The sequence below is a fragment of the Ascaphus truei genome, chromosome 6 (assembly GCF_040206685.1).
Source record: "Ascaphus truei isolate aAscTru1 chromosome 6, aAscTru1.hap1, whole genome shotgun sequence".
NCBI lineage: Eukaryota > Metazoa > Chordata > Amphibia > Anura > Ascaphidae > Ascaphus > Ascaphus truei.
In genome coordinates this window covers 89,852,083-89,867,580 of record NC_134488.1, presented here as the reverse complement: position 1 = coordinate 89,867,580, position 15,498 = coordinate 89,852,083, and the positions used below count along the sequence as shown (strand labels likewise).

General features: G+C 38.1%; 1 protein-coding gene across 5 annotated transcripts in view; it reads right to left on the bottom strand.

Annotated features, from left to right (window-relative positions):
• Positions 1–15,498, bottom strand: part of VPS13D (vacuolar protein sorting 13 homolog D) — a 241,678-nt gene that overhangs the window by 165,621 nt on the left and 60,559 nt on the right. For all 5 annotated transcript variants that reach the window (XM_075605051.1, XM_075605047.1, XM_075605049.1 and 2 more), the window contains exons 32-39: positions 11,775–11,908; positions 9,951–10,106; positions 6,789–7,011; positions 4,555–4,629; positions 3,153–3,350; positions 2,494–2,583; positions 1,951–2,091; positions 1,244–1,366 (exon numbers count right to left, since the gene is read on the bottom strand). In XM_075605051.1, the coding sequence (XP_075461166.1) occupies positions 1,244–1,366; positions 1,951–2,091; positions 2,494–2,583; positions 3,153–3,350; positions 4,555–4,629; positions 6,789–7,011; positions 9,951–10,106; positions 11,775–11,908 (1,140 nt within the window). The remainder of the gene's footprint in view (positions 1–1,243; positions 1,367–1,950; positions 2,092–2,493; positions 2,584–3,152; positions 3,351–4,554; positions 4,630–6,788; positions 7,012–9,950; positions 10,107–11,774; positions 11,909–15,498) is intronic.

The window sequence follows — 15,498 nt, the reverse complement described above, 5'->3', positions numbered from 1 at the left end:
AAGTTAGCAAGGAAGGAGAAAAGACAAATTTGAACAAAGGCAACAATTAAGCAAACAAGCCGAACCATGCAAATGGGAGGAAGTCAATTACCCCAAAATATTTGCTACAGTATTTGACACTGTTTTTCCCCATTGTTCTCTCCAAGTCATCCATTAATTATTTATTCTTTATCTTTTGTTAACATAGATCACATATATTCTCAATTAAGGTGTAAATATGCATAGTACAACACATTTAGGATACTTCTTTTATATCCTTTGCGTTGTATTTACACAGTATATAGTAACAACTGCATTCCCGCATTGCAATATTCTATAACATATATAGACCAAGAATAAAAAAAACGTCACTTATTTCAGATCAGCGCTGTTAAAAGAACAGATCATGTATCTACACTACACACTAGATCAGAGGTGGCCAACTCCAATCCTCAAGAGCTACCAACAGGTCAGGTTTTCAGGATATCCCTGCTTCAGTACAGGTGGTTCCAGTCATCGACCGAGTCACTGATTGAGCCATCTGTGCTGAAGCAGGGATATCCTGAAAACCTGACCTGCTGGTGGCCCTTTAGGACTTTGAGTTGGCTTCCCGTGCACTTGATCAGAGGAGTGCAAACTTTTGATCTGCACTCCCGTCAGCTACCCGGTGCTCTCGCCCCCCCCCCCCTCTTCACTTGAGTGCGGCGACAAATTACGCCGCAGGGTCACGTGACCCCGTTTCCATGGAGACTGTCGTGTGATGTCACCCCACGACACCGTGGCATCAACCATGGCGACGCGTCACAGCGCCTGAATCAAGGAAAGTTTTATTGTTGCAGAGGCCTCATACGATCCCACAGAATTTAATTTAAATGCCTCTTCGAAGAGCGCGGGTCCTCTGCAAGCGCCCGCGCCCCACCCAAAAAAATCCAGCGCCCGCCCTCCACTTTGTGCACTGCTGCACTAGATAATGTGAACTTTCCAATTAATGCAATTTCTTGCCGAATTCCACTAGTTTCAAATGACAATAAATGATTTTGTAACACTGATGTAAAAAGACATTCAGGTTACTGTACATGGGGGGTTGTGTAACTATGAACTTACACTCAAAACCAGCTTGGTTAATCAACCAATACAAAACATGTTGTTGCTCTTTACATAGAAGTACAAATGTTGAGGGAGTAGTTAGATGTGGCATTGTGTGACTTACAGCCAGGAATTAAAAAGGGTGATTTTCTATTGAAAACATTACTGAATTGCTCACCTGGTCCAATATAAGGAGGATCCACAGAAGAACCCATCCACCCCTCAGCAGTGTCTGTATCAGCTTTCTTTTCCTGATTACAGTAGTCAGCCATCCATGACTCTTTTGTGCTCACATACTGCTCTAGAAACAGCAAATTCAAACCTTTAGTTACTACATTGTTTTCTACATGGCACAAAAATCTGTCTGGATGTTCAAATACGTATGATTGTTCCTTTAAAGCAGCAGTCCAAGCTGCCATTTTTTGTTACATTTCATTTTCATTGTGTCGTATAAAAAAAAACATGCTACAAGTATTTTGTCATAGCAAAGAACTGAAACACACACACACACACACACACACACACACACACACACACACACACACACACACACACACACACACACACTATTTATTGGTTTGCAGCTTTAATTAACTTTACCAGGGAAAAAATACCACATCTTTCTTTAATTATACAGTTGTGCCGATACAATACCAAGTGGTCAATTGCTTTATAATGATAAGCCACAGAGTTCAAGAGGAATTTCCATGTACAGCTGTACATTTAGCATCTTCTATAGCAGGGTGAAAACCGGTAAAGGACCTTTAAACAGTAAGTATTTTTTGTGTTGGTGTAAAATGCACAGAACATTTTGCATGACTAGATATCAAAGTCTTTGCTGTGCTCTGTACAAAAACAAATCTTCAACTGGAGTTTTGTAGTTACCTATTAACAAAGACGTTATGTTTATGTCCAGACGATGTTTGGCCTTCATATTCAGTTTAAGGCGAGAGGGGTGGAGGCGGCTGGCTTCCTGTTGATGCCAGGATAATGAACAAGACCAAGGTTCAACAAATGGCTCCCAACCTGAAAGGAAAAGGGAAACTTAAAATGTGAAGTCAAATTTCAAATGTACCATGGTTTGTACTATTTCTTTCATTAGCTATTAAAATAATATCTCTTCCACTGTTAATGTCATGGTTCTAATGGATGAATGAAGTCCAAGAAATAAATACCTACTTTGTATTTTTTCCCCCCATATATTGCACTTCACATAAACAATTGCTTTCACATATGTTGCTCTTACTCCTCTATTAGATATGCTGCTTTGCAGACAGGAGAACCGCACATTATAGCATCCTCAGAAGAAGACAGCATGCAGGGAGGGAGGCAACCATTCATTACGGAGACTGAGAATCACTGGTATACGCATTAAATTGGGGCATTCAGGTAAAAGATTTAATAGGCATTTGATCATTACGCATATACCTGAAAGCTCACGGTTATAGTAATCTCCAGAAAGTGTGAATTCAGCAGAACCTTCAGGATTGGATACCACTTGTTGGCTAAAGTTAAAACCTAAAAAAAAAATAGACAATCTTTATTCTATATATAAAGTTACCCAAACCAATTAGACAACTAATAGGCAGCTTAGATGTAACTGGTACATGTTGTAATTCACTTTTCTTCCTGACCATCTTCTAGAAGGTTTTATTTTTCCACATAAACGGCATACTTATACACCTATTATCAAATACCCAGACATTAAACTTTTGCACCCAATACGTACTGGAAACTACTACTCACAGAACACACTAATCAGACAAAATTCTAATTCAGAAGTCCAGTTAAATATATTTCCATGCAACGGTTTTCTGAATGACTATTCACCCCCTTCTGTGGGGAATCGGATAACTACATAAAACTGTATGCTGCTATAATAAACATCCATACTATATAACCCACAAATTATATAAAGTAAATTGAGCTGTGCAATTCTCATGGAATAGTCTCCACAAGTCTTTAATAGTCAGATGTTAGAAATGGGTAACATTTTAGAGCCTTTATGTACAAATAGTTTCCTAGAAACATTTGCAGATATTATTCTGGCCTGGAAGTCTCTAAACATCAATGGCAAAAATACCCACATGAAAAGGTAATCTCTGCCAATGGGATATCACAGTCCATGCAGTCATCAATGAAACAGATGCAAACACTTTCTGCCTTCAGTTTCACTCCCGAGATCCATCGCACAGCCACTTCTCCATTTTTATTCTTGTTACCAAAGGTAGGTTTCAAAGGTTCGGCATTCTTAAACAACCAAGTGGATGCTTTGTTTAGCTGACCTATAGGAGAACCAATTCATAAGTTACTAGAGTATTCTAACATAGATTCTATAGTGTAAAAAGGCAACAAGATAGAACAATGGTTTGGTTACAAGAACGTTGGCTGTTAGGAGGCAAGACAACAAGGCAATTGATATTACAATAATTTGACATCTAATGAGGCAGAGGCCTAAAAGGCTCACAAAGTTGGAATACTACATGGTAACTGATCCCTCAAACGGTATTATCACCATCATATAAAAGTTCTTAGTTAATAAAATTGTTAGAAACCGCATTGACACAAAACGTTAATCACGCACAGAGTTTTGGATAGGATAAGAGGATGGGAAAGTACAGCTAATGAGATCTGAAATAAATAAATAGGTGTGCAAGGAATATATATTATAGTTTTATGACAGTCACCATTTAGTCAGTCATAGAGTGGACGTACTAGAGTTGCTGTTGCTCTAAAGACCAGGCCCTCTGAATGTCCTTATTGCTGAGCCTAGTGAAAGTTCCTCCTACCGTATTTGGGAGCTAAAAGTTTTAAGCATTTTAATATCTATTCAAAATGTGTATAAAAAGTAAAAAAAATTGATGCCACTAATACAATATGGCAGATATTTTAATCTTCCTTCAAATAATCCACGTAATATAGCTATTATTTTTCTAGCATTTGTGAACACATAGTCCAACAATCATGTATTTGGTATAAATAACTTAATTGGGACCAAGCATTAAAGAACAAAACACAAAATGGGAAGGAAAGGATCAGCGCTTCCCTCCAAGACGAAGCGCTGATCCTAGCGTGAAACGCGTTGAGGGGGAGATTGTGGTGTAGCCGTGTGTTCGTGAGGTCCCAATAAAGTTTTTTCTACAACCCGGAAGTGCCCTGAAGTTTGTGACAGGCTGTGGCGCCGGATCCTTTCCTTCCCATGCTCTATCTTCAGAAGGCTGCACGCCCAGAACCGGAGCTCAGAGGAGAGCAGGACCGAGGTCTGTGAGCTTACATAGGTAGGGTTTCCCTTCCCAGCTCTGACCTATCTTCTGGTCCGTGTATACTCTCCTGCTCCATTCTATGTGACACACATTGACACCCCAGGGTGCTGGAACTAACTGCCAGAGCGCAGGACAGACTTTCTAATTAACAAAACACAAAAGACTGCTAATACGTATATTGTAGCTGAACGTTGGTAATGAAATGCTAGTTATAAGGAAGTATTACCTTGAGAAACCAAGAGAGCTTTGCGACAGTCATCCAAACCAAAGCCCAGCTCCTCCAACCGGGCAAGATTAACTTCTGGGGGGAAAAAAAAGAGATTCGTTTCTACCATAATGTTTGGACAACACAAACATTATAGAAACACATATATACCTATCTTGAACGATATACGTGTCCAAGTTTATCCATTAAGGCTATCTTCTGCCCTACTTTATTTCAGCAAGTGCCCTTCTAACGCCCAAACTATGTACATCATCGGTCTCCATCTACATGTTCTAAGTTAAACATTTCAATAACTTGAGCTATATGATGTCTATACATCACTGTGAACATATTTACACCCTTGACGATGAACAGTCTCATTTATCTCAACAGAACGAAGATACTAAAATCTTTTGATCCAGATCTACATGATCTGCATTATACAGGGTGTCCACACTAAGAGAGCCAACTCCTATAAGTAAATTCACAGTGTGTTTTAGTGTGGACACTGCAGAATATTTACTGTACTTCTAATGAATTATTTCATACGATTGTTCCATGAAAACAGAAATGTGCAATAAAACAGGAAGCTTTGAGACAACACGAGATCAAATTTCTACATCTTTCTGTAATGTCCTTAGAAAAAAAGGATACTATTTGCATCCTTTAAAAAAAATTATAATATATATGTGGCATACATTAAAACTTGTATCTAAGTTTCCCACTGATATCATGTGAAATACCTATTTCCTGCCAAGTTATGATACCAGTTTCACAACGAAGAGTGACTGCACAGAGGAGACATTCATGGGATATTTGTCACAAAGTATTTGCCTAATTTATTGGCAGGATGTTCCACTGAGCAAATTAATTCATAAAATATTATTAATGGCAAGAGTGAGGGAGAGCCCAAACATACCAAGGCATTTAAAGCAGCAAAACATGTGAAATTGTACATGTTTTTTTGTTAAATAAATCAGTTCTGTAGTATTAAATAGTGACTGTTTTTATTTTTACATTTATTCAACTCTTAATCCAATTTTTATCAGTTGTAAAGCAAACTTCGATATCTATAGCACGTTTTAACCCACATCCACAGCAGTGCAAGATCTTTGAAACACTTTCCTGTTCGGGATAATTTGTTGCCAATGTTCCCAGCAGTGTGAGCAGTAAACTAACACTAGATAATGTTACCTTAGTAATATAATAATACATTGTAGCTGCCGAGTTACACTGACTGAGGCAGCCATTATGTTAGGCACAATCAGGATTTTGACAGATTTATAACAATAGATTGCCAAATGATTGTCAGCTTAGGTAAGAATGTAGAATTATACATTGTCACATGCTTTACATATAGAAATAAGAAAAAATAAAACCTTGTATTGCTGCTTTAAAGTTAGTCTGATTCACATCAGATTATTAAAGCAGCAGTTCAAGCAATGTCCTACATGTGTGTTTTTTTAAATAAATCAGTTCTGTACTATGAGAAAATACTTGAAGCATTTAAAAAAATAATAATGTTATAAAGACATTTTTAATGTTTTTAATGTAGGAAGCATTTCCAAAGTGACAGCCCCTTCCCCTTATGATAGGATCTGGATAATGCTGAAACTATGGCACAACTTTTATGTTATATTAAAAGGATCTGAACCAAATCATTATCTTCATGAAGTAACAATGTTGCCCCCTTGTACCATGCTACGGAATATGTTGGCGCTTTACAGATAAACAATGTTAAATAAATTCAGTGTGTCCATAAATCCACCATGTCACAGCCCTGCGGAATCTGTGTAACGTCTGCAACATAGCAGAGGTAGAACCACGACTGAACATTATGGGAAATTAACTATTTTTTCTTCATAATCCTAAGGGAATTTTATTTCTGTTTTTTTTTGCCAGTTTTAATTGCAGATCGCAGATCGTATAACTGCTTCCTTTTAACCCTTAAGGCCATTTCACATCTTTCACAATGCCCACAGGACAATAAGAATTATTATTCATTTGGTGAGGCACCTGCTTAAATGGAGTTTATCTTGACATGGTTAACAGGCGTAAACTATTTTTTTTTTTTTTTTAACATCACAAGATGAAAACTAAATGACTGCTTAAAAGACTTTGCGTCAAAATGTAGAGCATACTAATAAATTGCAAGCCAATTTGGGAGGCGCGCGCGTTTTTTTTGCCTTTGTTTTCCCTAAATGAGAATATGTTATATTTATGAATGAAATTTACAAAACATCTCTTTTTCTTACCAAGAACAGGATCCATTGCTCTTCTGGCGGTGTCTCTGCTGCCCATGGCTAGACTTTCATTTTCTCTAACAGAGCCAGAGGTTTCGCTAGTGACAGGGTGTGCATCTTGCACAACAGACTCGGTTGTACTGGTGCTTGTCTGCCCGGGAATCGATTTTGCAATTGCCAAAAACAATAGAACATCATTGTAGGACAGTCTGATGTCCAGCGTTTGTAATTGAATCTAATGAAAAAAACAAATGCAAGACATTTATTGGTTGTATACCTGCGATCTAAAAGATATCCTTATTACAGCCGTGTCAGCAATAATTATAATCCAAGCCGGCGATTTTTTTTTAATTGAGGACTGAAGTAGGCAGTCCCCTGATCTGAAATTAATGGGTTTCGGTTCCGGATACTCCCTGCTTCAATATAAAAAAATAAAAAAATATACACACACGGCAAACCCGGACGCCCACTCGCCAGGTGCGAACGGAAATTGGCCGGTGGCCAGTTACCTTTTCCCCTGCTCTGCAAAAAATAAATCAAAAAGTGACGGCCATAAACCAGAAATGGTGTGTTGTGGTTGAGCACTTTCACTTTTCTGTAGCTTTAATATATGTTGTTAGGTGGGACTGCACATTGAACAAAAGATTGTGTAAGGAGTTTCCATATGTTTGAATAATGGGTACAATCTCAGGTATTGAAAACTTTGCTTCTGACTCACTGAGTTTATACAGTATGTGGACATGAGAAAGACAGTCAGGCACTAACAGGTCTTGAAATCTAAGTGTGCAGACTTATTTACAAGCAAAGGATCTAGGTTTTGGCCAAATGTGAACCCTTATATAGAGAGTATATCTGCACACATATTTACCTGTACATTTACCAACTTACAGTACATGGCGGCACACTTTGTACAAATCGTTTCTGCTGGCAAACTTGACCCATACGTCCTTCAATCTTCCTCCAGCTACCACTCTCACTTGACTCCTACTGTCTTTTTCTCTGCAGACAGCAACTTTGTCCTCGGAAATGCTCAGCTGCCTCTCTCCTTCCCAGTGGTTTATTGCTCAGATGGGTTCTGTGAGCTCACTGGTTTTGCCCGGGCGCAGGTCATGCAAAGACTGTGTGGGTGTGTGTATATGTGTATGTGTATGTGTATGTGAGAGAGAGAGAGAGAGAGAGAGAGTGTGCATGGGAGAGAGTGTGCATGGGAGAGAGTGTGCATGGGAGAGAGTGTGTGTGTAGGATACCAGAAGTGTCACCCCACCCAGTCACCCCACCCAATCACCCTCTCACCCCCTCTGTCTCTGTGTCCCTCCCTCCCTCACCCTCTGTGTCTCTCTCTGTGCCTCTCTCTGCGCCTCTCTCTGCGCCTCTCTCTGCGCCTCTCTCTGCGCCTCTCTCTGTGTCTGCCTCACACTCTGGATCTGGATATCGTATTTACCCTATACTACACCGAAATAACCTATACTGCTTTCTTCCAGATCCGACTCAAGCTTCACACGGGAGACATCGGAATCCCCCCTAACCCAGAAGACAGGTAAGGAACGCCTCACCTCCAATGTATTACATTGCGGGAATGAGGGTACCTGGACATTGAGAGACTGCGGATCAGGTAAGATCCCAGGCGGGATTGCTGCTTTAGATATTGTGAAGCGGGGATGTCCAGACACTGGTTAAGGGGTTCAGGAAACTAGTTATTCACATCTGGCTTTTATTTCTAGATCCGACATTTATACACACACACACGTACGTAACAAGGACTAATTGTAGTATAATGTAATACAATAAATACATTTATGTCAAAAACAAATCTTGTTCTGACTAGGAATGTATTCAATTTATTTTATTTATATATTTTATTTTAAAGCGGGGTTGGGGGCAGGACTAGGCGGCGAGTAGATTTTTGGGTGATTTGTCAAGCACTATATATATATATATATATATATATATATATATATATATATATATACACATATACATATACATATATATATATATACACACACACACACACTTTTTTTTTGTTGCTGCGGAACCAAGTAATCGTGTGCTTTTCAGCCGCAGGGCTGTTGAGTGGACGCACATCACGGAGGTACCGGCTGTAGGAAGAGACTTGCACGCATGCAGCCACAAGACTTCAGTTCCTGCCCGACGGAGATACCACGGATGACGGGTGTTCTTCTTTGATACGCATGTCCTACCTCAATGCTGTGAGTGAACTGATTTTAGCTTGTGATTAATAAAATCTTAACTATGAAGCCAGCACTGTCCCTTTTAGTTTTTTTATACACACACACACACACACACACACATACACACTTCTAAAAATAAAACACTGGCTTGGATTGCTCCTTTTTCACTTTACACAGGGTTTTGAATGTTGAATATTATGAACAACCAAAGGTGGCATTTCATGTCCGTGATTTCTTAAGTGAATACATTGCAATAAAAATGTATCTACATTTCCAAGTGACTAAAGTTTCCTGGGGACCCTATAATGCTGTGGAAGCATAGCGTTGCAAACTGTCCAGCATTTAGCGGAACTGTCCTGAATTTGTGGTAAATACTCCAATTGAAGGATCAACACAGCAAAATGCCCAGAATTTAGAATAGACAGACCTTTCTATGCTTTATTCGTGTTTAATAACAAGCTGGTGAAGACTGGAGTTGCACAGATAAAGGAAGGGGAGGATTGAACAAATGTTTGCCTGGGCACCACTCTAAAAGATATTGTAACGCAGTAAACATACAAAAAATATATATATTCGCCAGCCAGCCACCATCATCCTTGTGCTATCCTAAGTGTCACGTGTATTACTACTGTGAAGCGCTATGTACACTAATGGCGCTATATAAAGACATACATACATACATACATATAAGTGTGAATCGGTTTCACAAGGGTCCCAATTTCCCATGTTGAAAACGTATTAAACCTATTGGACCCCTACATTTCTAGCTGCTGCAGCTTTATTTGACACCCTAGCCTACAACAGTAAAGGACTCTTATTATTACATTGTTGTGGGGGGTTGTCTTTGCATCACTTATTCCCATTATGGATCACATTCCGTGTTATTTTGTCGTGCATTACTGCTGTAAAAAGCTATGTACATGGATGGCACTATACAAACAAATAGGTACAAAAATGCATTGTAATTGTTTTATGGTTTTACCTCAAGTAAAGGGGGGAAATCCTCAGTGTTAAAGGCATCCATAAGACCAGAACTATTTTGATAAGTCGAATTTCCAACCAGCTCTATTTGAACATGAACAGGATCGACGATGGACAGAGCTGTGTCCAGTTCATTCCCCAGACGACATGAAAATACCTACGATTGAGAAAGTACAGAACCAAGACAAAGTGTTATTAGGGAGCATATACCAAAAGGACCATGAGGTCCTGAACATTATTATATGGCGTAAATAACGACATACTGTTTCATGTATTACAATAAAAGCACATACAATTAAGTCACTCCAAGGAAGAGCTTTGTATCGGAGAAGGAGTGGCTCAGTAAGTAAAGACACTGATAACAATCAGCTCCTTGTTACCTTGGGCAACTCACCTTATCTCCCTTTGCCTCAGGCAAAAGAAAAATATATTGTAAGTTCTATGGGGCAGGGACATGTGCCTGTAAAAATGTATCTGTACAGCGCTATACAGGCATACCCCGCATTAACGTACGCAATGGGACCGGAGCATGTATGTAAAGCGAAAATGTACTTAAAGTGAAGCACTACTTTTTCCCCACTTATTGATGCATGTACTGTACTGCAATCGTCATAACTGATGTAAATAACGCATTTGTAACAGGCTCTATAGTCTCCCCACTTGCGCACAGCTTCGATACAGGTAGGGAGCCGGTATTGCTGTTCAGGACGTGCTGACAGGCACATGCGTGAGCTGCCGTTTGCCTATTGGGCGGTATGTACTTACTCGCGAGTGTACTTAAAGTGAGTGTACTTAAAGCGGGGTATGCCTGTACACACCAACAGCACTATACAAGAAAAAACAATCATATTTTTGTTGTATGATATATACACACAAAAATCCAAAGTGTATTGAAGTAGGTGGCACACAAACAGACGATTTGGTCCTCACAGATGGACCTTTCTCAAGTGAGTGCACAGACAATGATCGTGACAGACATTTATACCTACACCCAATTTACTGGTAAAATACATATCAGAAGCTAACAATATTGCAACACGTAGAGCCACTTCTGCTTTGGTCATGGATTCTTAAAAGATTGATACCTTTTATTGTACCAAATAAATAGACCACATGGGTGTCCTTAAGCCAGAAGTATTGATCTGGTCTGCTTGAGTCCCTTAAATAAATGTTTTCTTCCGATTACTAAATCCGTAGTGCTCTGGATCTATTTCTATTTACTCTTCTTGAGCCGCCCCCCCCCCCCCCATATATTAATTACTCTTTCTCCATATTAATCATCTTCTATAATTCTCAATGCACAGCTTTATGTCTATGGCTTGCTCTTAGGAGCACATACACTTATAATTTTGAATCCCAAAAGGCTTTCAGTGCTACAAAGATTTTTAATTACAGAGATACCAGGAAAATACATAATAAACAGAATCCGTCATTTTCAAGAAACTGGAGCCCAATACAGTTAGAGTAAAACTGTACTTTAGGGAGATAATTATTATGCGGTGTTTCAGAATTAAAGCAACATATGAACTTATTGGAGCAAATCGGTTATATTACGTTTTGCCGTTTACTCATATACTACTAATACTTATTTGCTGTACATGAAAAACAACTGGAGACTAAAAGAATATTTAACGGAATAGTCCCCGATATCCTTTTGCCACAATAGATAGGCCGCTAGTTAGAATTGCGTCTACAATGCAAAATTTGCATTATCCAAACCTCAATTACTTATATGAACAATAACTGCTGTAAGAAATATGAAGAAAAATATCACTTCATTATCAAATTATCTCTCGTTCAGTAGCTTATAGACTGTATATCTTACCTCAATACCAAACAAACTACCAGAAAAAGGACGGTCCACAAGTTTGGGCTTGTAAGTGAGAACGGTTGTTCCTTTGAGAATTATAGCATTGGTGTCAGAACAGGACATATCTTCAACAACCACAAACTCTGTTCCTGATCAAAACAAACAAGATGGATGCACGCAATGATTAAGAAGGACATAAGAAATGGTATCTTTTTAATTACTCCCTGCGATATTGTTAAAGCTATGGTACATACCGAAATAGAACAGCAAAAGTCCACAACCAAATAACACAATGGGGTTTTATTCATTAAAGTGATTATTTAAGTGCGATAGACCCTTTGAAGTCAGTGGGAGTTTTTGTGCGAGAATGCCCAATCAGCAACCTTGCACTTAAGACACAGTTACTCTCAGCGTTATAAAGGACATAACATATCAACGATGGATGCTTCATGATACAAATTTAAATAAATAATTAAAAGAACATCTTATGTAGATTGTCATGATAAGGCCAGAAGATATTCAGTATTTTAATTGATTTTATGGAGATCAAGACCTAGCCTGGTTTTTCTATTTTTTTATAGGAGTGAGGTTATCTGGGGCCAACATATGGTATAGGAAATTGAGACGTCACAACTCGTTTCTGACAGTAGAAATAAACAAGAAACCTTTTAATACAACTTTAGTAATAGATTCCTTAAAGGTTCTGGAAACGCCAGGTGCGGCCAGGAAGATATTCCACAGGATTGTAAACATTTACTCAAAACAAGATTTCATGGGTCTGACTACTGTTATCGAGAATTACAAATATATCTCTGTAACATCTGCAATCAGACAAATGAAATGATGCTAAAGTTAGCATTAAACACGTCAAGTTTAATAACCACACATTTATTTTAATTATATTAAATCAACAGGTGTGGCATCCTTCAAGATAGTGTGTATTTTCTATATTCAAGCAGCTTTTGATTTAAAGGGAAACCTTTTTGTTACTCAAACCATAAAGGTGTCACTGAAGATTGATATGGGGGGCGGGGGCTTGGGGGTTAAGAACACGCCCAGGTGGTGGGCTTATGGTGTTCTCCGTGCAAGAGGATTTTTGGATAAAAACCATGCAGTTAGGATATGAATTTGAAATTCAACAGAGGGTGCGTTTTGTCCATTGCACACGTGGATTTCCATATTTCCAAATTCAAGCCTCTTTGTAGGCATCTGATGGTGTTATGCGGTAACGTAATTAGATAATCTATTTTACTGGTTTTATGTTGATGAAATCCTGCATATATTGTACTGTATATTTTTGTAATATTCTTTTTCTATAACCCAAGTACTGTACTACTTTTGTATATAGGTAGTAATTAGATCACCCAAGCGTAGAGGAAAAAACTGCACTCCAGAGGACTTGGTGAAAAGTATTCAAAGGTCTAAGTTGATGACCGAAACGTCAATCATGCTTCAATAAATTATTCAGAATACTTTCCAAACAGGGCCTCTGGAGTGCCAAGTCCAAGTCCGTTTCTCTCCTTACACTGGAGACCTTTTTACTGTTGCGCACACCTGGTTTGTGAGGGACGTGCACCTGAGGCAGATCCTAAGGGTTGTGTGAGTGCATCTGTTCCCTCATCCACTACTCACAGGTGTGTCGTTCATGACAAAGGACATAAGGACTTACAAACATACTGTAAAGAATATCCCTTAAGATGGATGCACTCCTTGAAATAATGATAACCTTTTATAGTGTTACTTACACTGTGATACTCTTAATAGCAGTATTTAGTTGTGACAGCCATTAGTAATGGTAGACACGGAGCAAACAGAGTAATATGGAAAATGCATTCATTACGATTTCATCTCACGAATTGCATGAACTCTGAACATTGTAGCTACAACTAATAACAAAATATCTCTCAAGACTGGGATAAAATGTGCAGCACAGTATGGCCATCATAAGCACTACACAGCACAGGTGCATAGTCTCTAACCTATGCTCTACTGAAAGCTTTTGTAAGAGTGCTGTTTCTGCAGAGGTTAACATTAGCCTACGCCTTCAATCAAGTCTTGCGATATGTATTAGCATGGTACATGTATTCATTACTACTGCAATTCACAAATTACGTGAATATTGTGGTTACAACTGATACCAAAATATCTCTTAAAGGACTGGGATAAAATGTGCAGCACATTATTGCCATTACAAGCACTACACAGAGTAATATACTGCACAGGAGTATAAATCACTAGATTATGTTCTATTGAAAGTTTTTTGTGAATAGAGCCGTTTCTGCAAAGGTCAATATATGCCTAAATCTTCAATCAAGTTTTGCAACATGGAGTAACATGGTATACATATCTATTTCTACTGTATCTCACGAATTATGTGAACATTGTGGTTACAACTGATATTATAATATATTTCAAAGGATTTGGACAAAATGTGCAGCACAGGATTACCATTACAAGGACTACTCAGAGTATTATATTGCATAGGAGTATAAATCTCTAAACTATGATCTATGAAAGCTTTTGAGTGTGTTGTTTCTGCAATGGTTAACATATGCCTATACCTGCAATCAATTTAAGCATTGTGTGAACATAAATTGATTGACACAAACGGCTGCCATTATGAGCATTATACGGTTTGCAAGCATTATACTTTAAAACCTGTTCTACTGGAAGCTATTAGATCTGTTGGGACTATTTATGGTTAGAACATGCTTACACCTTCAATCAAGTTTTCAACATTATCTACGCCTAGTGTCAGTAATTAATTGTAATTGGCCACTCATATAGGACTTATTCAACGTGTGCCTCAATGCTGCTCCATTAAGTGTCAGACTTTCACGTAGCAGACAGAGTGTTTATTTCTATTTGAAAGTTATCCAATTGACTATACAACAATTGCGCAATCAATTTACACCTACAGTATTGCCACAACAATGTTACATCTTTGAGTAAGTTGTTTTTCTACCCTTGGCTAAAAGGTGCTTTAATAAAATTATAGCCAACAAAATTATGTATGCCAACAACAAGCAAACAACCAGGAGATACACTGCTTACTATTTAGAATAATCAAATCAAAGTACCTTTAGCAAGCCCTCAAAGTGATAAATTATAGCCATAGGACTAATTGCCTATTATATCAATTACAATATAACCATGCAGTATAATTTTGGATCTTTTAAAAAAAAAAAAAATTCATTATTTGAGTGTTACATGTTAAAAATAAAAGTTTTCCATTTTTTTGGACAGAATTTTTTCAAAAGGGTCTTTAGTTAATGACATACAGTCTCTACTTAGGAAACAGCAAGCAATCATTAATGTATATATACACATTACTTCTTAAAATGTTATACTAGTGACCTCTTTCAAAGTTCTACCATTACTAATGGCTGTCACAACTATACTGCTATTAAGAGTATCACAGTGTATCATAGAGTAAGTAACACTATAAAAGTGTATTATTATTTGAAGGAGTGCACCCATCTAAAGGGATATTCTTTATGTTTGTAGGTCCTTATGTCCAAAATTCAGTCTCGTCTGGATACTATTATCCTTGGGTCGCAGCACTCAGTATAGACCAAGTGTTTATTTTTTCTCCCATATTGTGTTTGTGACATAGATTTCCTTTTGTATAGATCATATAGTGTGCATACATTTTTAAATAACTTGAGGCTAAAAAATAAATAAAATAAAAAACAAACCTTTAAAAGCACTAATCTGGACTATGAAACAGAAAACTTTC